We start from the raw sequence: 21,835 nt of genomic DNA, 5'->3' as shown, positions 1-21,835 counted from the left end.
TGTGATGGAAATAATACAATAAAATTTTAAATATGCTTCCCCACACAAGTTACCCTTTAAAGCATTGTCATGGAAAATAATAGCACTATATAATTTTTTAAACACCAGAATTCACTCAGCATGATTGGGATGAAAAAAAAAAAAGGCAAACAATTTAAATGAGAAAGGGTCAAAAGACCATTTACTTGCATTCAAAGCACTAATAAGTAGGATGCACAGGAATATTATTGTTCCTACTAGATATTATTTTCACTTTAAAAGGATTGTCAAAAAATTTAACATACAATCAAGTAGGATTAAATATTTTAAACACATTTAAAGTGGCATTAAAATGCAGGGCTTGCTATAGTTGTTAAAACAAAGGGATTTGAAGATGTACAATCATTCAATTTCCATGTGGCATAAGATGATACCAAATGAAGTGCCATTCACCTCCCTAATATTCATCAGTAAAAGTTAGTAGATGTGTATATTTCTGAAGATACAGTGAATCTCAACATTAGTTTCATTTTGTTTTGTTTTTACCTGGCCCAAAGCCATCCTCATTTTTCCTTTGCTCCAACTATCTGAATTATCTTTCCAAGTCTGATTAAGCCTCAGATATTCCACTGTCCAAAATATCCCAGGATCCCTTAGCTATAAACTCCCTAAGGGATAAAAATGGGAAATGAAATATTTTGCAAAATGTAATACTCATTCCCTTGCAGAAACAGAATGGTAACATAAGTTGCTCAGGATGAATGTATCTAGGCTGCAGGAAAAATATCCAAATCTCAGTGGCTTCAGCAACAAAGCTTTCTTTCTTGCTCACACTGTGTGTTCCTCCTAAGTTATCTAGACTCTGTTTGGTGTCATCTTAACTCTGAGACCAGCCGGAGGGAGAAGCCTCTGTGTGGGATGTTGAGAAAGTGCTGGTGACAGACGCTGTAGCTCTGAAGTAGCCTGTGACACATCTCCTCACAGCTCACAAAGGGCCAGAGTGCAGGCCTACCATGTGTCTGAGCAGCAGAGTAAGCTGGAAACCTTTAGCAGACAGTGTGGTGATGCCCAGAGAACAGGAAACCAACAGATAACCACAAAATCATGTGCCGTTTTTTCCCTCAATGCGAAACATCAACTCTTTGTGAATTTTAGCTCTATTTTAATGATCTGTACACTTGGATTATCTTTTTCACTCCAGAATGTCTCATGTCAATACATTAGTTCATAGATTTATCCATGGGTTTTACAAACCATAACTCCTGTGTCCCTTGCTAGAAAAATCAAGGTAGTCAGTTGTGTCCATTACTTACATATCCATCTATTTTTGCAACATCACTATCTAATGGATATTGCTACATATGGTGGCACAGGTTGGGCGCTGCACAAATTTAGAAAATGTTCTTCCCACTGCGGATTATGTTAATGTTGCCTCCTGGAGTTGTGCAGTACACAGCATGCACAGCCATATACGAAGGTCACGAATCTATCCATTTCCTTTTTTATTACCCAAAAGACCATTCCATAACTCTAAGCATAAAGCAATATATGTACTGGTTTTTTTTGTGCCTGGAACTTCATATGTAAGAGTACAATAATAACAGCTATCTAACAGATGTACAGTAAAGATTAAATAGAAGAATCCACTGAGGCACTTAGAATCATGTCTGGGATCCATGAGACTCATCAACCACCACCCATATCCCTGCCTGTAACACCTGCATGTGGACCCAGACACTGCCCTCTTCTTCCCTTCAGTGCAATGGGATGTGCTGCAGAGCTCACTTTGTCTCTGCCCCTGATGTGACAATGTGAACAGCTCTCCTTGATACAAGCTCTAATGGATGGCCTGTCTGATCTGACTTTCTCTTAGTAGTTACTGACCCGATGCATTTCCCTTGTCCGATAAAATGCCACCAGTGCCACCAGTGCCCTTTCCTGAATTATTTCAAGCTCTGACTTTCCCCAGCCTTTTCCTATAGTACTTGTCACCTTCATGCACATCAGCCTGAGAGGCACTAGATAAGGGTAATTTCAAACCTTGCCAGAGAATGCCTTCAGATTTTAACACAGAGCCTACACTGTGCATCAACGGCATAGTTTACAACCTGACTTTAAAAGAAAAGCACAAGATGCAAGAATCTCATGAACTAATTAGAAATATTAAACATGAGTTGCATGGTATTATTTCAAAGGTTGCTGAAATAGCGTGGCTTAAAATATTATGTCACTGTTTAAACTTTTGCTAAGACTAAGATCTGATCAACGAAACTAAAATATTGCATCTACTAGAGTACTGCACAGGCACTATTTTAAAAAGAATATCAAAAGTGACAAAATTTATAGGGAATTCAAATAATACATTATAAAAACATATCCATTGGAAAATTTAAAATTTTCAAATGCCATTAAAAACAACATCATCTTTCCATATGTGTAATATATTTCTAAATCCATTATCCTCATAGAATCCAGTGAAACAAAATGCAATATTTCAAAAAGAACCTCAATGTTTAAGTAATAATAGTAATAATTATGTTTGTTGTACAGATTAATCAACTCTGCATTTTCACTCATTTATACTAGAATTACAGAATCACTTATAATCAATTTTGGGCCATGATTAATTGATGGTAGACTCCACTATATTTTTATCTTTAAGTTTATCTGACTTCTACCTTCATACAGCTGATAGCCTTTAAAGAATTAATGCACAGGACTTCTATTTAAAATAGTACCAGTAAATCAAAGCATCTTTTTGAAATCCAAAGAACTATCATCTTTTTGAAATCCAAAGAACTATCATAAAATGTTTGCAGCTTGCACTGTGCACCTGGAAAAGCTGCAGACACTCCACACCAGCCCATGAAAGCAGCCAGGAGGGAAGCTGTACCCTGCAAAGTCACATGGGCAGAGCTGCCCAAGGTCATGGGAGCCCACCTCTTGCATCTGCATAACCTGGATGTGAGACACGGAGACAAAGGAGATGATTTTGGAGCTTTAAGATTTAATGACTGCCCTATTGGATTTTGGACTTGTATGGGGCTGGTAACCCCTTTGTTTTGACCAATTTACCCCATTTGGAATGGGTGTGTATTTTCCCAATGTCTGTATCCCCATTGTATGTAGGAAATAACTAACTTGCTTTTGATTTCACAGGCTCATAGGCAGAAGGAACTCACCTTGTCTCAGACGAGACTTTGGACTTGGACTTTTGAGTTAATGCTGTAATGAGTTAAGACTTTGGGGGACTGTTGGGAAGGCATGATTGTGTTTTGAAATATGAGGACATGAGATTTGGGAGGGGCCAGGGGCAGAATGATATAGTTTGGCTGTGTCCCCACTGAAATCTCATCTTGGATTATAGTTTCCATAGTCACCACATGTCATGGGAGGGACCCAGTGAGCGGTAGCTGAATCATGGGGGGCGGTTACCTCCATGCTGTTCTTGTGACAGTGAGTTCTCACGAGATCTGACGGTTTTATAAGGGACTTCTTCTCCCCTATACTCTGCACTTCTTGCTGCCACCAGGTGAAGAAGGACGTGTTTGCTTCCCCTTCCATCATGATTGTAAGTTTCCTGAGGCCTCCCCAGCCCTGTGGAACTGTGAGTCAATTAAATGTCTTTTCTTTATAAATTACCCAGTCTTGAGTATATCTTTATTAGCAGCATGACAACGGACTAATATATTACCATTCATCCCTTAGGCCCTCCTCTGAGCTCTTATCTCGATTTTCCGTATTCAATGACAACAAGCAGAGCACCCATAGAGCAGCAGTTCCCAAACTTTTTGGCACCAGGGACTAAAAGACAATTTTTCCACAAACTGGGGGTGGCAGATGGTTTTGGGATGATTCAATATTACATTTATTGTGCACTTTATTTCTATTATTATTACATTCTAATATATAATAATTATACAACTCATCATAATGTAGGATCAGTGAGAGCCCTGAGCTAGTTTTCCTGCAACTAGACAGTTCCATCTGGGGGTAACAGGAGACAGTGGCAGATCATCAGGCACAAGATTCTCATAAGGAGTGCGCAACCTAGATCCCTCGTGTGCGCAGTTTACAATAGGGTTCTTGCTCTTATGAGAATCTAATGTGGCTGCTCATCTGACAGGAGGTGGTGCTCAGGTGGTAACGTGAGTGATGGAGAGAGGCCGTAAATATAGATGACGCTTTACTCGCTTGCCCTCCGCTCACTTCCTACTTTGTGGCTCAGTTTCTAACAGGCCATGGACTGGTAGTGGTCTGTGGCCTGGGGGTTGGGGACTCCCACCATAGAGGATTATGCAGGAAACTTATGGCCAAGCCTGAGTGGCTCACATGGTGCCAACATTACTATAAGGGAAATAGGAAAATATCATCTTGCTCAGCACTCACTGAGATGAATCTGTATATCTGAAACATGAGATAGTTTCTATTTCACATGTAACAACCACCGGGTCCTGCCCACTGGAGAACATGCATATCTTTGTAAATATGGTACTTTGTGTATTTATTTTTGCACCCATTGTTAAATTAGTATAAACTTTGACAAGCAATTCAAAGTACCTATTTATAAAAATATGTTCATTAACAATTTTACCTTTAGAAAAACACTACAATCCCCATGTATAATTTAGTTTGAAACCTTAGATCCTCATATACTCAGTGAAGCAAATTTTATATCCCAGACCTCAATATAAAAGTGACTGTGTTTGCTTATTATGTAAACTAAATGTAAGAAATTGTACAATTTGCTACTTTGAAGATGTAATGTATTTGCCAGGTAAGATAAACTTACCAAGGCCAGGCTCAGTGGCTCACACCTATAATCCCAGCACTTTGGGAGGCCAGAGTGGGTGGATCACCTGAGGTCAGGAGTTTGAGATCAGCCTGGCCAACATGATGCAACCCCATTTCTACTAAAAAATACAAAAATTAGCCAGGTGTGGTGGTTCACACCTATAGTCCCAGCTACTCGGGAGGCTGAGGTGGGAGAATCGCTTGAACCCAGGAGGTGGAGTTTGCAGTGAGCCAAGATTGCGCCACTGCATTCCAGCCTAGACGACAGAGTGAGACTCTGTGAAAAGAAAAAAAAAAAAAAGATAAACTTACCAAAAAATCATTTAGAGGATTTGAACTTAATGAGTAGAACCATTCTCAGATGAACCCCCAAATTTGAGGGTCTCCTATACAGAAGGCCCATGAAGTTCTTAGAAAACTGATACATAGTTACATGGTAATGTTTCCTTTTCAGAAAGACATGGGTAGTTTTTAAGCTGCTTGCATTCTAATACGGTAAGCTGATGTTTCCTTCATTGGAAAGGCTCCCACTGAAATAATACTCAACAAAGTAAAATGTTGGTATGCCACGATTACTTTATTCAGATCTATTACACAAAGAGACGGTATTAAGTAACACTGGCTTGAGTGATCTCTTGCAACACAGAACAGGAACAGGTTCACGGTGTCGGAAAAGCAAGAATGCTGAGGGCCTCAGAAAGCTGAGCTCTGAAGACCCTGCACAGTCATGCTGTCCCAATAGGTTTCATGTTGTCATGGATGATGTCAAAGAAAAAAAGTCTTCAATGCTACCTATTCAAGCACAGTAAGCAAGACTTTATTCAGGACCATCGTGATGGCTACAGGGACCACAGCAATGGGGACTTGTAGTAGGCGAGAGAGACTGGGCTCAGCTCTGAATACACCATGGAAAAGTGGGGATTTATAGACAGGGAACATGGTGAGGGGCAGTGGATGGAAGATTACCAACAGGAAATATCAGGGAGCATTCAGCTAAACTGACCTAACAGGATTCTAGCTGAAGGCAGGCCAGGTGACCAGACATCACCTGGGGTATGGTGGAGGCTGAGGAGCCTGATCAGATACTGAGGTTGAACAGATATGGGGGGGTTAGGTGTTCTTGCTAAACTGACTTAACAGACTTCTTGCCAAAACTGGATTTTACAAGGAAGTGCCCAGATTGGGCCTGGGAGAAGGTTGAGGAGCTTGGCTAAAGTGTGGCCAAGTGTAGAATCTTTGTCCATGAAGCCTGGGATGGATGTGAGGTCCATAGAGGTCAGACAGCTACAATTTAAGAGGTTTTGAGCATTTGCATCACACATCACATTCTCTAGGCACTAAAGAGAAGGTAACAAGTCTTTAGCTTTTAGAAGTCTCCATGTAATCAACACCTTTCCTCCCGGGCATGTCGGCTCCCTATGGCCACATACTTGCCAGCAGACTCTCTATGGACACTTTTTGTCGTTTTATGAGAATAGCTCGGTTGCATGAGAGCCAATCCTAGTCCCAATACCATGCCCTTCTCACTCCAGCTTCTTACTGCTTCAGGGGTTTGTTCTGACACTGGTTTGGTTTTCCTAAGGAATCCGGTTGAAACAAAGAGAAGAGAGAATAATATTTTTCAAATCAAATTTCTGCCTCAGGTATTTGTAGAGCAAAGCAGCTGCTTCACCAGGGTAGGATACCTTCCCCAGGGCCCAGTAAGACTTTCATGGGTCACAAAGGCAAAACATATTAAATAGATTGTACTATATAATATATATATATAGTAAAACATATTAACATACTGTTTTATGACTATGTTGGTGCAAATGCCAATATCATTTCCAATCCCCAATGTTCACTTTCTTTTCTTCTGATTATAAAAGAAATTAAAACATTTTTGTAGGCTCCTAAAAAGGCCTTAGAGAGTATGCCTGATGGGTAATAATCTAGCCTTTTCCCACTCTTGGATCATAGAGGTCAGAGCTATTTTATGTCTTATTCCTCTCTGCATGTCTCAGCCTCTCTCTTGAGCTAAGAAAGTTGATGAATCTTTGCAGAACTGGAACTTGTATTCCCCATTGCTTGACATCAAGCTGGAAATGTAGTAAACATTCCCCACATTGCTGAATTGAGTCACATTATAAAGCAGGGTATTAGCGCACAGCATTTTTAATTGCCAAGGAAAAATTTTAACTTTGCATTAACATATTGTAAATAATCCTTCCACTTAATGCAATCAGATTCCTGTGACAAGCCAAACACTTGTTTTTTTGTGTGTGTTTTTCCCCTCCACTTTTCATTGTATGCCCTTCAGAAAAATCTGAGAAGTGGGCTTCCATTTTTGAAAAACAGGACTTCTTTAGTACCATAGATACGTAGATTGCAATTTTGCTTTTCCTGCAGCATTCTTGATCTTGTGAAATGATGCCAATGTATACATCATTAATCTATTTGCTTAACTTTTAATATCTAGTAATGCTAGAAATATAATAATTTTTTAAAAGAATTTGCTTAAAGTTTCAAAACCCACTAAGGTTTGGATATACAACTCCAGAGGGAATATGAAGGAGATGCTTTGTAAACAAGCAGCCATGCCTTACAGCTCTGCAACAAACAAACAAACAAACAACAAAACTATGCCTTAAAGAAGGTTTTTGAGGTTTCTCCTGGACAAAAGAATTCCAATTTCCTGTTATACATTCAAATCAAAACTTTCAGATGGTAAATGGTTTGAAATTTAAGATGACTATGGTTACCACAAATCAACCTGATTTCCAAATGTCCTGAAATGTGATCTCAATTATTTTGAGGCACTTTTAAACTCAATATATTTGCATCTAGAGATATACTTCATCCTTCATTTGCTGTTGACATTTTACAGGTTAAATAACTAGTTCTAGATACAAATAGGCATTCATATAATCTATAAAGGCTCTTCAAGTTATTTAATCCTGCAGCATCCCCACATCATCAAGTGTTTTCAGAAAGTCTTACTTGCATTGAATATGTTAGACTTTGAGTAAACATTGTTATCTTATAGGATAAGTTTATAACAGTGCCTTTAAGTGTTTCCACATGACAGTATCAGCAGCAATCCTAACACATCATCAGTAAGCTAGTACCCTCTCTAATAAGAATGTTTTCTAAAGCAAGAAGACATATTCTCCCACAATTTCTGGAATGGGAAATCCACGTTAAAAGGAAGAATCCTGTATGCTTTTCAGCTTTCAACAATTCTGGAGTTAGGGGGTAGGAATCACTTCTTTCTTTTTTTTCTTTTTTTTTCTTTCTTTCTTTCTTTCTTTTTTTTTTTTTTTTTGTTTTGTTTTGTTTAGAAGAGAAGCAAAATCAACATCTGAAATAGAAGAAATGAAAGGGCAACTGGGGAAATGTTGTTGAATCCTCCCAGCCCAATAGTATGCCCTTCTTGCTCCAACTTCCCAGAGTTGTGGGTAGGGATAGAGAAATTATAGCCAACTTTCAGAAAGCCCAAGTCATGGCTAACATTCTCTACAAACCGCTGTGTGGGTTACAGGTGTTCCATCCATGGGCACTGTCTTGGAATTGAGCAAACTCTGGGCAAACAGAAGGTGGTCAGACAAGTCCACAAAAGAGATGAATGTGTAAGCAGGTGGATGGCAGCTTCTCTCGATTTTGCCATAAAGGAATCCAATCACATTGTTGGGGAAAGTCTTATATCTGAAGAAATGATTGCACTTTACATTCCATAGGAGCCTTTCCTCGGGATGGGCTGGTGGTTTAGACTTTGAAACTATCTCCAGCTGTACCACTATCAGGCCCTCTCCCAGGCGATCAGTTGTGCATCTTCCCTGATTTACAGGGGCTTGGGGAAAATGGGATGAAAACAAAATCATGCATCTCATTGTGGATCGGAAGCACAGAAATTTCTCAGCCACAAAACTTGCATACATGACTGTTCTCTGATGACTAACTTCTGCCTAGAACTAAAGGAAATTATGCTTATGTGTATAGAACATGGATTGCTTGTGAGTGATTTTTGTTCCCCTCCAAATATCAGAGACTTTCTAGGCCAATGATTCTGAATTACATTGGAAGAGATTCCCTGAACCATAGCATCTCCACAGTGGGCTTTTAATTCAGAACTTCCATTCCCCGAAGAAAACAGTGTAATCCAAGAATTATACTACAAATTATGGAATGGAAATCAGTTTAGAAGAGATTTGCCTTGGGATTATTACTATAAAATTTTACAAAAAATCATTGTGCAAAGAAATCTATTTGTGAGCTTCTACTGTATTTACTTAAATAGTGATAAGCTTCTAGGTCCCTATTTTAGACATCTTAACCCTCTTGAGGAAAGAATATACTGTGTGTGTGTGTGTGTGTGTGTGTGTGTGTGTGTGTGTGTGTGTGTATGTATAACTATATATGTGATGAAAAGCATTTGATATGTGTTTTAACGAATACCAGTAATAATGACTTGCCTTCCAATAACCAAAGTGGAACTTACCATCATCTATTATTCCTAAAGAAGATCTTTCATTCATCTTAAAGTTACTTACGTTTAGATGGCTAAACTCTTTTTTATGTGATTGCCTTTTTATTATGCTGGTTATTGCATCACTTCAGATTATAGAGTAAATGGTAACTTAAACTGTTGACATAGATATTTGCTTAGGGGTGAGTTAAGGTACCTCCTGCATCTTTCTGTTTTAAGATTGCCTTCTGCACCTTTTTGTCATCTGCTTGCACTGGTGTGCCTTGTGAATGCCCCTCTATTCATTCTATTTGCATGAGTCCAAGACTGGCCACAGAAGGCATAAACCTACCATCTTCCTCTCTGTATACTACAGACCTCATCCCCTTCACCCCTTCAGTTGAGTAGCTGTTGAGCTCTGGCCCAAGCTTTCAGGTGATAAAATAGAGAATCAGTTCAAATCCAAGGTGTAGAGGGAGTTATGTTTCCCCAATGCCACTCTCAGGCATGTGTTTGTAATGAAGATGGTGAGCTTTGCCACATGCATCTGTCTGGTCCCCAGGCACAGCTAGTGGCTCAGTCTCTTATCCTGTTTTTCTCTGTCGCACTGGCAAGACAGGCCGGAGGAAGGACAGCACAGCTGAAGCCAGGGCTTCCAAAGAAAGTTGTCCCATGAAAACTGGTTGGGCACCTCTGGCAGAGTCTGGGTGTGTCTGTCCGCAGCTTCCTGTATGACTTTGAGGATTTCATAAAACCGGGGCTCGGTTGCTGGAGTTAATGGGTTTCTCTCTCTTGGATCTTTGGAAATATCAAAGAGTAAAGGTGGGTCGTGATGAGTGACGTAACTCCCGAAACAGAAGCACACATGTGTGGCAAAGCATCCATTGGAACCCACGGGGTTGAAGTTGGGGGTGAAGAAAAAGGCCTTCCAGATGGATGTGCCTGTGGTTTAAAAGGATGGAAATGGCATTAGGTATGAAGCATCCTTGTATGTACCACAAATGAAAAAGTGATGCGGAAATTATGCTGCCCTGTGATTTAAGAAGGTGAAGATATCATAAGGCTGCAGGCACAATGTTAATATGTACAGGAGAGATTATGAAGCCACACATAGACGCCAACACACACAGCCAGCGGGAACAGCGTCAAACTTGGTAGGACCGCAGTGAAAAGTTTATTTTCTCAGTTTTCAGCAAGTCTAAAAAATGTCAAATCAAGAATTAAATGAACTTTGGGAGGCCAAGACAGATGGACCACTTGAGGTCAGGAGTTGGAGACCAGCCTAGTCAACATGGCGAAACCCTGTCTCTACTAAAAAATACAAAAATTAGCCGGGTGTTGTGGCAGGTCCCTGTAATCCCAGCTACTCAGGAAGCTAAGGCAAAAGAATCACTTGAACCCAGGAGGCAGTGGTTGCAGTGAGCTGAGATTGCGCCACTGCACTTTGGCCTGGGTGACAGAACGAGCCTCTGTCTCAAAAAAAAAAAAAAAAGTAAAAGAATTAAATGAAGGCCGAGTGCAGTGGCTCATGCCTGTAATCTCAGCACTTTGGGAGGCTGAGGTGGAAGAATCACTTGAGCCTAGGTAGGGGTTTGAGCCCAGCCTGGGCAACATAGTGAAAGCCCATCTCTATAAGAAATTAAAAAAAAAAAAAAAAAAAAAAAAAAAAAAAAAAAAAAGCTGGGTGTGGTGGCATGTGCCTGTAGTCCCAGCTACTCCAGAGACTAAGGCAGGATTGTGTGAGCCCAGGCAGTTGAAACTTCAGTGAGCTATGATCATGCCACTGCACTCCAGCCTGGGTGGCAAAGCAAGACCCTGTCTCAAAACAAAACAAAACAAAACAAAAAACAACCCCACAAACATAAACAAACAAAAATAAAAAGTAATTAAATGAGGCTAGAAGTGAGGGTGAGGAGGGATTACAAATGGGGAATGGAAACGATATTTTAGGGATGAAGGAGATGTTCTGAAAGTAGGTTGCTCAACTCTATACATTTACTAAAAATCTTTAAATTAGAATATAATGGCATGCAACGTATACCTTTAAAAGCTGTTAGAAATTCCAAATTAGGGGAATTCATCAACACCAGAATAGGATGGTTAGTTTTTTAAATGTAAGTTCTGTATTTCAATAAACTCCAAAATATTGAAATTGCTAGGAAAAACTAAGTTACAAACAAATGATTATGAAATAATTGATCCATTTCCTATTTATCAGACAATGTTATCATTTTCTGAGGAGCTCTAGAAGGAACACCTTCTAAGAGAGGCCTAAACATGTTTCCTGGGTAGGCAAAATGTAGCAGATAAAAACCGAGAATTAAAATGCATGAACCGACTAGAATCAAGCGCAGAACGTGAATGCCCTTACAGCTTTTACATAAAACTAAAGAGGCATTCCTCCTAGGAAGCCCCCCACCCCTGTGTAAGTCATCCCAATCATTTGTGCATATAACGGCATGGGCGACTTTTGTAATTATAGGTATTTCAAAATGTAAAATAGATTAATGCAATGGGTTTAAACTGACAGTCACTGGGGCCCTATGATGTCCCCAAATTGCCCCTGACCTTGGACAAGGTTAGTGATGGGAAAAGTCAGCCTCTTTGTGTGTGTGTGTGGTGGGGGGGGGGAGGTTTAAAGCTGAGAAAGACAGGGAAAGCAAGGTGAATACGTTTAGATGAATATATTAAAGAAGATTCATAATGAGACGCCTGCAGTCTGTGGCATAGCTGATTCTGTGAGAGCAGGACATGACATCTGTGCACTTTACATGGGCTCAGTGCACCTGCTTCAGAAAGATAAGGTCAAGCTGACACACAGACACGCCAGGCTGCAGGAAGAATTCCAGGACTTGGTTACCATCTCCAGCAGGGTTTCAAAAGGCAGCAAGTAACCTTAAGATGCTTCCCATCCACTCCTCTCATCCCACACTTTCTTCCAGGGTATAGAAATTTCCTTCAGAAGACTTTTTGGAGACAGGCTGACAGAGCCTGCCATTTGCAGCCACTTAGAATCCTTCATCAGGGTCAGCCGAGAGAGAAAGTGGGTACATAGAGAAGCGAGCCAGGAAGCCTCTCTTGCTCGTGCTCCCAGTGATGCAAATTTAGAGGGCGTTTTGAACTTGACATTCGAGTCAAGCCTCTGTGTGTTTAAAACCCCAGGAGAATACAGGCTCCTGGAATAAATTCATGTAAAGAGCCCGTATTTTCCATTTGCTTTTGAAAGGCACTCACAGGATCCTGTCATTACCACCAGAGCACAATCCTCCCCAAGTGTGAGCTGGAAGATCTGATCGACGTCAGGCCCAGTCAAGAGATTCAGGCACCCTGGCCTGGGAATGGCAGTGGTGTTGCTGGGTATTTCAGACAAGTGTAGAACTAAGAATTAATTATTCTAAAGAATTTTTTAGCATGCTCTGGGGTTGCTTGCCTTTTTATCCTTTCATTTGCATTTTAAAAACTTTTCCTAAAAAGGTAGATTGCTTAGTCCCTGTGCTGTTTCTCTGGACCACTTTAGATTTACTGAAAAGAGAGAACTAGAACTGCACTTTTTATTGTATAGTGGCTCACAAGATAACAACCCCTACTGGGAGCTTGTTCTATTATTCATCAGGAACCCAGGAACTGACATCTCCAAACTGATATCTTTGAAACTGTCATTTCAAAGATAAAGAGCACAACTCAGTCACTAGATAAAATAGAAGGCACCTGGCAGAGTCACCTTCTTTAGTTTAATTTATATTTTCGATTTGTATTTTCTAGAGACAGGATCTCGCATTATCGCTCAGGCTGGAGTGCAGTGGTATGATCATAGCTCACTGCAGTCTCGAACTCCTGGGCTCAAGCAATCCTCCTGCCTCAGCCTCCCAAGTAGCTGGGACCACAGGTGTATGCCACCATGCCCAGCTATGTTTTAAATTCTTTTGTAGAGATGGGGTCTCTCCATGCTGCCCAGGCTGGTCTTGAACTCCTGGGCTCAAGCAATCCTCCAAAATCCCAAAGCACTGGGATTACAGGTGTGAGCCACCATGCCTGGCATCATTTTATATTTTTCATAGGTATATTTAGTCCTGTATTCCAAAATTATTTTGATAACATACTTCATCCCGAGTATCCTCATATACTAGAAAAATGTTAAATTTTTAAAAAATGTTTATTCACTACTGTATTTTAAAAATTATCATCAACTGCTCTGATAAAAAACTGTTTCTCCCTCACCACTGAAAAAGATAAATATTTTTACCAAACTGGAAACTGAGACTCATTTATAACTGAGATCCAATGACCTGGAAAAGGAATTATTAAATTTGATATACAGAACACAGGGAAATTAAAGTGGACAGTTTTTTTTTTTTTTTTTTTACTTGTTTAAGTAGTCTAAGTGGTGATGAGGACAATAATTCTACTGAGATTTTTAAAATCCTCCCCCAAATTAAGAAAACGAATTGTCACAAGTAATGGTCAAAGATATCAGTGACATATGATATAGTACTGTTATGTCACTGTGCTAGAACAAAATGCTAGGAAATCATCATCCATCTGGTGAAACATATTTTTATATAAAATCACCACTAAACAATGTGACTCAACTCATGTGAGAAGAAAGTTTGTTGTCATTTGACAAAAAGGCAGATAGAATGTAAGTGAGAAAAAGTTGATGCCTAAGCCAGAAACTGATTCAGCATCCTCCACACAGGATCCTAAAGCAGCTATCTTATTAAAAATAAACTAAGCTGCGAGCAAAGAGAAATAAAGAGGCCTCTGGGTTCCCTGGGATTGCCTGGGGACCACAGGGGCTTCTGACCCTGGAACAGGAAGAGATGTTGTGATTTCTATTACTTCGAGTTACAGCAACTCAGCCACAGGAAGCGGGAGCCCTGGCAAGGAAGTCCCGAAAATGAGCACACGAGCTCCCCAAGAACAAAAATAGAGAGGGCGCAAGCCAGAACTTTCGTTATGTACTAAAATATTTTTTTAAATCAGTATTAGTATCTAGCACAAGCTCCCTCTTAACCTCTTGGAGTCGGGTTGTGGCAGGCCAGGTCTCACTAACACAGGCCTCCATCATAACTGTTCCAGCACTGACTGAGTGGTGAAGTTAAATCTTAAAAGCTGATAGAGCCAGTGTCTTCATACAAAGGCTGGAACGGAACAAAAGCCCACCAAGAGTTTTGCCCAGGCCTCTCCTGGGCCTCGAAGCATGACAAGATAACGAAGGCATTCTTAACAGGACCCATTTAGGATTAAACAAGTTTTATTGGGGGTCTGAAGAAACTCCCCAAACCTCCACAAACAAGTTTATAGGGGTCTGAAGGAACTCCCCAAACCTCCACGATGTAGCAGCAGACAAGATGAGGGTAATCACCCCAGGCACCTGGACCCATTTAGATGAAGTCAATTTACTGAGGCTCCAGAGGAAGGTCTCCAGGACTCAGACCTTAGTTACAGATTAAAAGAAGTTAATGACTTATGTCTTTAGATGAATGCACACTTGCACATAAACTTATAGCTGAGAAGGTATACAAGCTCCAGAAAGCTGTAATTTTGAGTTGGTCTGGGCAATATTTTCCAGGCCTTCTCCCTGTAACCGGTTACAGAAATAAAAACTCTCTTCCTCCCCAGTTCATCTGCATCTTCTTGTTGGGCTGCAAGAAATAGCAGTCCTACCCTCGCTTTGGTCCGGGAACAGGGTCATGCTACATCGCCTACAAATGTTAACAATGTCCTCTTGAAAAGGGTCCTCGAAGCCTCATTCTCGTGAAGGCTCATGAAGCCTCAAACTCATTGGCTGTTTGAAACAGGCCAGGTATAGTGTGTGTGTGTGTGTGTGTGTGTGTGTGTGTGTGTGCGCGTGCGCGCACGCACATAGGTCAGATTTGGTCTGTGGGTTATAGTTTACCAACCCCTGCTGTATACAGTATTTCTTTTTTCTTTTTTTTTTTTTGAGATGGAGTCTCGCTCTGTCGCCTGGAGATCGAGATCATCCTGGCTAACACAGTGAAAGGGCCCCAAACGCTTCTGGCCTCTCATAATGATGCAAGCCTCTCACATCTTGCATTCTGAATTCTCTACTTAGAGCGGTCACAACACTCCGTAACAGAGCTGGGCACAATCCGGACCCTGGGACACTCGTTTCCAGGCCTCTCTGAATGTTTAAACTGCTGTCTTGCAGAAGTCTCAGAGCCATCATGTGAGACAAAACAAAACCAGGTCTGGAAAGCCCATTTGGGAGAAGTAAAGACACTGCACACACGACAGACACTCAGAGGCATCACACGACGTGACTGTGCCCTTACAGCCCCTGCTTCTAACCCACAGCGGCTAAAGCAAGGTGCCCCGACCTGGAACTCTGAGGCCACAAAAACAAGACTACACCTCCTTCTTGGGGATAATGAACCCCGAGTAATCCAAGTGCTCCGGAACACCTTCCAGCTTCCTTGAAGTCAGAAAGGCTGCAGGGCCCGTTCTGGCCAGACGTGGGCAGTATGTGGTATGTCTTTTCCCAGCCACAGCACAGAGGAGCTGTCTCTTCTGCCGGTGACATTCGAGATGATGGGGCCTCTGTCAGGGTGCTCCCTGACAAATGGATGGCAGAACCCTCTCCTCCTAGACCCCCACCTTCCCACCAAGACAGGCACTGAACACACGGTTATCTCCCGAACATCTAGCTATGTCGGAAGATACATTTTGTGGTCATAGCTGCGGTGGGGCAGACGCGCTACTGATACCTGGTGGGGAGAGGCCACAGATGCTGCTCAACAGTCTAGAATGCACAGGGCAGCCTCCAGCACAGAGAATGATCTGGCCCCAAATGTCAATAGTACCCAGGTTGAGAAGCTCTGTTCTACAGCAAGAGTGAGAATAAATGTTGGATGGGCTGAGCCCCTGAAATGTCAGGTCTAATGGTTATCACAGCACAAATTCGCCACTCCCTACACACGAACCCTCTGAGAGCTAAACGATAAAATCAGACAAACTTTATTTTTGATAAAATGAGTCAGAAACTGGACTGAGACAGACAATCCTCACAAGTCTCCAAGGCTTGGTGATAAACTGCATGAATGAATGAACAGCTCTAAGGGACAGAAAAGGCACCAAAGATCCATAGGCAGTATAGAAGGAACAGAGACAGGTAGAGTTGCTGTGCTTTCACAAGACAAATATGATGGAGAAGGGGTGGTGCCAGGGGCCCGAAGGACGATAGCAATGTCTTTATAAAATAAAGACATTTATAAAATAAAGACATTTATTGCTATCCAGGACGATAGCAATGTCTTTATAAAAGAGCACTTGCCTTTCTTAGCCTGATAATGTGTTGTGAGACTTGCATAGACAGAGGAGCCCGGGGGCGGGGTGGGGGGAAGAGAGAGAGAGAGAATGCACTAGCTAGACAGCAGGTGCTTTGGTCAAGGTTTTTCATGCCACTGACTTGGTTAAGGGCGTAGCTCTGAGCAGCAATAGTTTAGGTTCAACCATGAGCTCTGTAATTTCTTACATACGTGATGCTGGGCATAGCTGCTCTCACCTCTCTGTGTCCCAGTCTGCTCCTCTGTTATATGTTTGTAATAATAGTTCTTCCCCGCTTTGAGGATTAAAAATTGGTTCCTATATGTGATGCTGTCAGAAGAAGGCTGGGTCTATAGTAGAGACTATACATGAGTTAACTGTGAACAGAAAGCTGCAGCCAATTTACGCAAGAAACAATTCAGTTTCCATCTGCCCTTCAATCTGTTGCTACTGTAATACATGTCATAAGACTTTTTTTTCTGCTAAGGATTCTTAAAGTATATGGAAAACTATTAATAAATCTACATGGCTTCAACACATTGGCTCTTAATGTATCACTCAGATTTAAACTTCCCTTGATGAATGATGTTCAACTGGTAGTTTTGGCGAGATTTATTTTGGGTGCTTGGAAGACTGCATGTATATATCATAGAAGGCATACGCAGATATTTTGGGTTTTCAGTCTTGGCAGCATGTACCTCTGTTGCCATCTTGAAGTTCTTCAAGAACCATTTCACATACTGTTCCATTTTTCCATTGTGAGGAACCCCCACACAAAGAACCCTAGGCCTGTCCCCTCAGTAAGTTTACAGAAAAGTTAATGTCATCTACTGAACTGGTGTCTGAAAACCCATCCCATGGTGCCCTCCTGACTCCTGCAATCCACCTAAAAATTTGTCCCATACATTACCCTAGTCTCATCCAGACACCCCACACTAATGCCTCAAATCTTTTCTTAGACCCAAAGATTTTACAGTGTGTCCATACCTGAGCCTCCACAGATCATGTGTCTTCCAACTTAATACATGCACGTTCACCAGAAGCATCTTGGCCCCAAGCTCTGTTTCGGACCCCTGAGGTTCACTGCCATCTGTTTACCATAGCACAAACCCCCTAACTATTCAGCCCTTGGTTAATATAAAATGGCTGACAGTAGATAAGTTCTGCCTGCTTCCTGCAGCTGGCAGCACCGGAGCTCACGATACAACAGTGAGAAGGATGAGGAAGCAGCGCTGGTGGCTGGGTGCACCTGCTTCACAGCCAGGCAATTTGAGAGCAACACAAGCTTTCTCAACTGATGCCTGAGTATTTGAGGATGAAATACTCCCTTCTATTAAGCCTTGGGCTTTGCATATTAAGGGACAGAAATATATAACCTGGAACAAAGTGGGTGTATGATGTATATGAGACTCTTCCCTCACTTTCCCTTCCTTGCCTCCATATTGATATTCTAGCTGTTCTTCAAAGCCCTGCTATGTTCTCCTTCATGAACCCATCTGAATTCCCAGCTGGAAGTCACCAGTCTTCCTCTGTTCTTCTCACCAGTTTTCATCACTCAGTCAACACTTGAGGTCTCCAATTCTCTGGCTGGATTATTTCCTCTCTGAAGGCAGGGACTGTATCTCCCACATCTCCTACATGTGTAGTGCCTAGTATCTTAGATAGAATAGAGGCCCAATAAAAAATTGTTGGGGCCAGGTGCAGTGGCCCTCGCCTGTAATCAAAGAACTTTGGGAGCCGAGGCGGGGTGGATCACCTGAGGTCAGGAGTTCAAGACCAGCCTGGCCAACACGGTGAAACCCTGTCTCTACTAAAAATATAAAAACTAGCTGGGCGTGGTGGTGGGCGCCTGTAATCCCAGCTACTTGGGAGGCTGGGGCAGGAGAATCGCTTGAACCTGGAGGTGGAGGTTGCAGTAAGATGAGATCGTGCCATTGCATGTCAGCCTGGGTGACAAGAGCGAAACTCTACCTCAAAAAAACAAAAATTGTTGGATAAATTTTTTAAAAAAGGAGATGATGGTTATTAGGAGGAAGGGATGGAAAGAGAGGCGAGGAGCCAGCTGTCATCATGAAATCCAGTGTGAGCAGACAAGAAGCCAAATACACTCCACAGTCCCTTTGGGATCCATCCGGAGCATCCTGCCTGAAATCACACAATGGCTCTGCACCACCTCCAGCTTGAAGGACCAACAGGCTACTGTGAGGCACTGGAGGTTACGATCTGATCACGGCAGATAACAGAGTGAGGAAGGCAGAGAGCTTGGAAGTACATTTGCTTTGGGATTGCTTGGTGTCAAAAATGGGCAGTCATCAGGAATTGTACAGGGGGCATAAGTCATTTGGCCCCCAGGAAAGAACATTCATGGAGAGGGAAGAGGGCAGCTGAGAGCATGAGGATCAGGCATGGAGCCAGTGGAAGGAGTATGAGACCTGATAACACCAAGGATGTCCACATTTGGGGAATAAGAGGATGTGGATGAATCGTGGACTCAGTGCATGGGGGCACGGAGATGTCCAGACACATGGTTAGTTGAGGAGTCATGATTTATAATTGTGAGTAAAAGAACATATTGTCTTAGGGGAAGACATTTCGATTAACAGGAGACAGACTCAAAAGCAGACAGTGTTGGTTGCAAATCCCAACTTGGCCATCAACTTTGCAACTGTATGCCAATAATGTGACCTTCTACCTCTCTGTCTTCCCATCTATAATTGGGAAAAATAACACTGGGAGGAGAGATAGCTAGCTGATCCCCCAGCCTCCCACAGTCACTGAACGTTCCTCTGGGTACATGGAAACCCACAACAAAACTCTCCTTTGCAGCCTCCTGTGAAGCTAGGTGTGAACAGGTGACCAACTTCTGGCCTCTGCGAAGAGTCTGATTATCTTCCTTGGGAAGTAGTAGCCATGCACTTTTTTCTTCTCATCTTTCCCATCCATCCCACCATTGTATGCATTTAGGGTAGACACAGCCATCACTCACCATGAAGATGAAGCTGTCACATTCTACAGGAGGTGGAAAAGTCGCTTGAAAGATTCTGCACCCCAGAGACTTTCTGGACCATTTGTCTCTGGATGTTGCCCACGAGATGGAGATATAAACCTCTCTCTAAAAGGCCGGGCACGGTGGCTCACACCTGTAATCCCAGCACTTTGGGAGGCCAAGACGGGCAGATCACGAGGTCAGGAGATCGAGACCATCCTGGCTAACATGGTGAAACCCCATCACTGCTAAAAATACAAAAGCCGGGCATGGTGGCAGGAGCCTGTAGTCCCAGCTACTCGGGAGGCTGAGGCAGGAGGATGGCATGAACCTGGGAGGCGGAGCTTGCAGTGAGCCGAGATCACGCCACTGCACTCCAGCCTGGGTGACAGAGCGAGACTCCATCTCAAAAAACAAACAAACAAAACAAAAAAAAACTTCTCTAATGTAAACTTTTTTTTTTATTGTTTTCTGTTACAGTCAAATCTGAAACTAATATAATCATAATCTCTTCTAATTCAGGGGATTAAATGAGATATCAAATACAATGTTCTTGACAAAGTGTCCTGCAGACAGTAAATATGCAATAAACATCAGTGTTTACTGTCATCAAGCACGTCTCCAAAAGATACATAATGATCACAAAAAGAGATGACAAATTTCAAGAACATGAGATTAACAAAGGGAAACGTCTATAACCACCTACAAAACATTTTTGTATAGAAGATACGAAAGTAAGGAAGACACAAAAAATTGCTAAATATTGCATGCCCTGGTTAGAACTAAAATGTCTATTTAGAAAACACCAGGTCTGAGAGCATATGAAAGCAAATCTGGCGGGGGTTTAGAGACATAAAAGCAGACATTCCGGGAGAACTGAGAGACGCCCCATGTTGAAGTCGGGGAAAAGAGATGTATAAAATACTGTAGAAAATCAATGAAACGGTAGGACGGAGAATGCAAGGGGAAAAGATCAGAAGTGACCCCTGGCAAAAAGATCAGAATAAGCTGGGTGCCAAGTTTAGATGGAAGAGGGCATTTGAGCATTCAGCCACACCAAGTTTTTTGGGGTTTTTTTTTGTATTCAAGAAAGAAAATTCAATTTTGATTACTTTGTCTCTATAAGGAAGTAAGTTTGCACTGTAGCAAATTATCAAGAGTAATGACCAGGACTTTTTTTCCCACAGTATTAGTGTAATCTTAGATCAGACACACTACAACTTTGGTTGAAAACTGAATGTTTATCTCAAATATTGTCTGATACTGTCTATAAGGTATGAAGTTCCATAAGAAAATATATGTTTAATAGACTGTGTTAGAAAACACAAAATCTATTTATGTGGTGATTTTTTTCCACTGTGGGAAATGACTGTTAGGAGAAGTTAAGCTATTACTGATGTGTTTGGATGATAATGATATAAAATAAATTTAATAAAAAAATTAAAAGTTCAATGAAATCTTTTCTAACCTCATAAATCACTCCTTCTCCTAGATCTCCAAAGCAAATTCTGTTCATCCCAGGACACCATCATCCTGTGTTGCTACAATTACAAGTACAAATGTTGTATACTTTGCTACTGGGCTTCACAGGCACATGAGTGAAATAATGGCTGCATGCCTGAACTATCAAAAGCTCGTGGCAATGCAGCATTTGAAGTGTTCACAAAGAAAAGAAATCCTAATACTTAAAAGTTATCCTTGAAATGGTTTACATATATGTGCTTTTTCTTAATTGCTACAACAGTTACAGAGTAGGATGAAAATATGTCCTTTTATAAGGTCAGCTGAAATACAGGATAGTTGCCGGTGAGCTTAAATTTGGAAATGCTGCATCTCATATTAGGTCAGTTTCAGCCCTCGATATTTCATTTCTGACACTTTAGATCCTAATTCAGAGGATCAGATGAGAAAGGGCATCTGACAAGTACTCACCAAAATTACTAGTGATGATGAAATCCAAGTGCTGCCTTTCGGATGCTGTTAACTCATAAGTGGCTGTTAGGAGAACCTCTTCTCTTTTATTAGGTGTGTTTTAGAGGCAAAATTAATTTTTTAATTAAATGAAAAGGCTAGACAGTAGCAATGCAAGCATTTTTCTTTGTATTACCATGGTAAGCTGGTTTTGATTTTAAACCTTTACTCAGCTCTTATTTTGAAATGAAGGTATCTTTCAGAAAGCTGGAAAGGAACACATTCCTTTGGAATGAATTCCATTACCCTATTGCTATTCGCTGTAATTTTATTTATTTACTTTTTATTGATGCATATTTGATGTACGTATTTTCAGGGTACCCGTGATCATTTGAAACACTCATATAATCAAATCAGGGAAATTGGAATATCCA

General features: G+C 41.4%; 1 protein-coding gene across 5 annotated transcripts in view; it reads right to left on the bottom strand.

Moving 5' to 3' along the window:
- Window positions 1-21,835, bottom strand: part of STS (steroid sulfatase) — a 284,875-nt gene that overhangs the window by 84,757 nt on the left and 178,283 nt on the right. For 3 of the 5 annotated variants that reach the window (XM_077988100.1, XM_001088752.5, XM_077988101.1), the window contains one exon: window positions 7,691-10,159. The exons of the other annotated variants lie outside the window; for them this stretch is intronic. In XM_077988100.1, the coding sequence (XP_077844226.1) occupies window positions 9,786-10,159 (374 nt within the window). In that variant the 3' untranslated portion in view covers window positions 7,691-9,785. Of the gene's footprint in view, window positions 1-7,690; window positions 10,160-21,835 lie in introns of those variants that run through there. 5 annotated transcript variants of the gene reach the window in all.

The sequence above is a fragment of the Macaca mulatta genome, chromosome X (assembly GCF_049350105.2).
Source record: "Macaca mulatta isolate MMU2019108-1 chromosome X, T2T-MMU8v2.0, whole genome shotgun sequence".
Classification (NCBI taxonomy): Eukaryota; Metazoa; Chordata; class Mammalia; order Primates; family Cercopithecidae; genus Macaca; species Macaca mulatta.
Note: the sequence above shows the minus strand (reverse complement) of the source record. Positions and strands in the feature narration are given on the sequence as shown.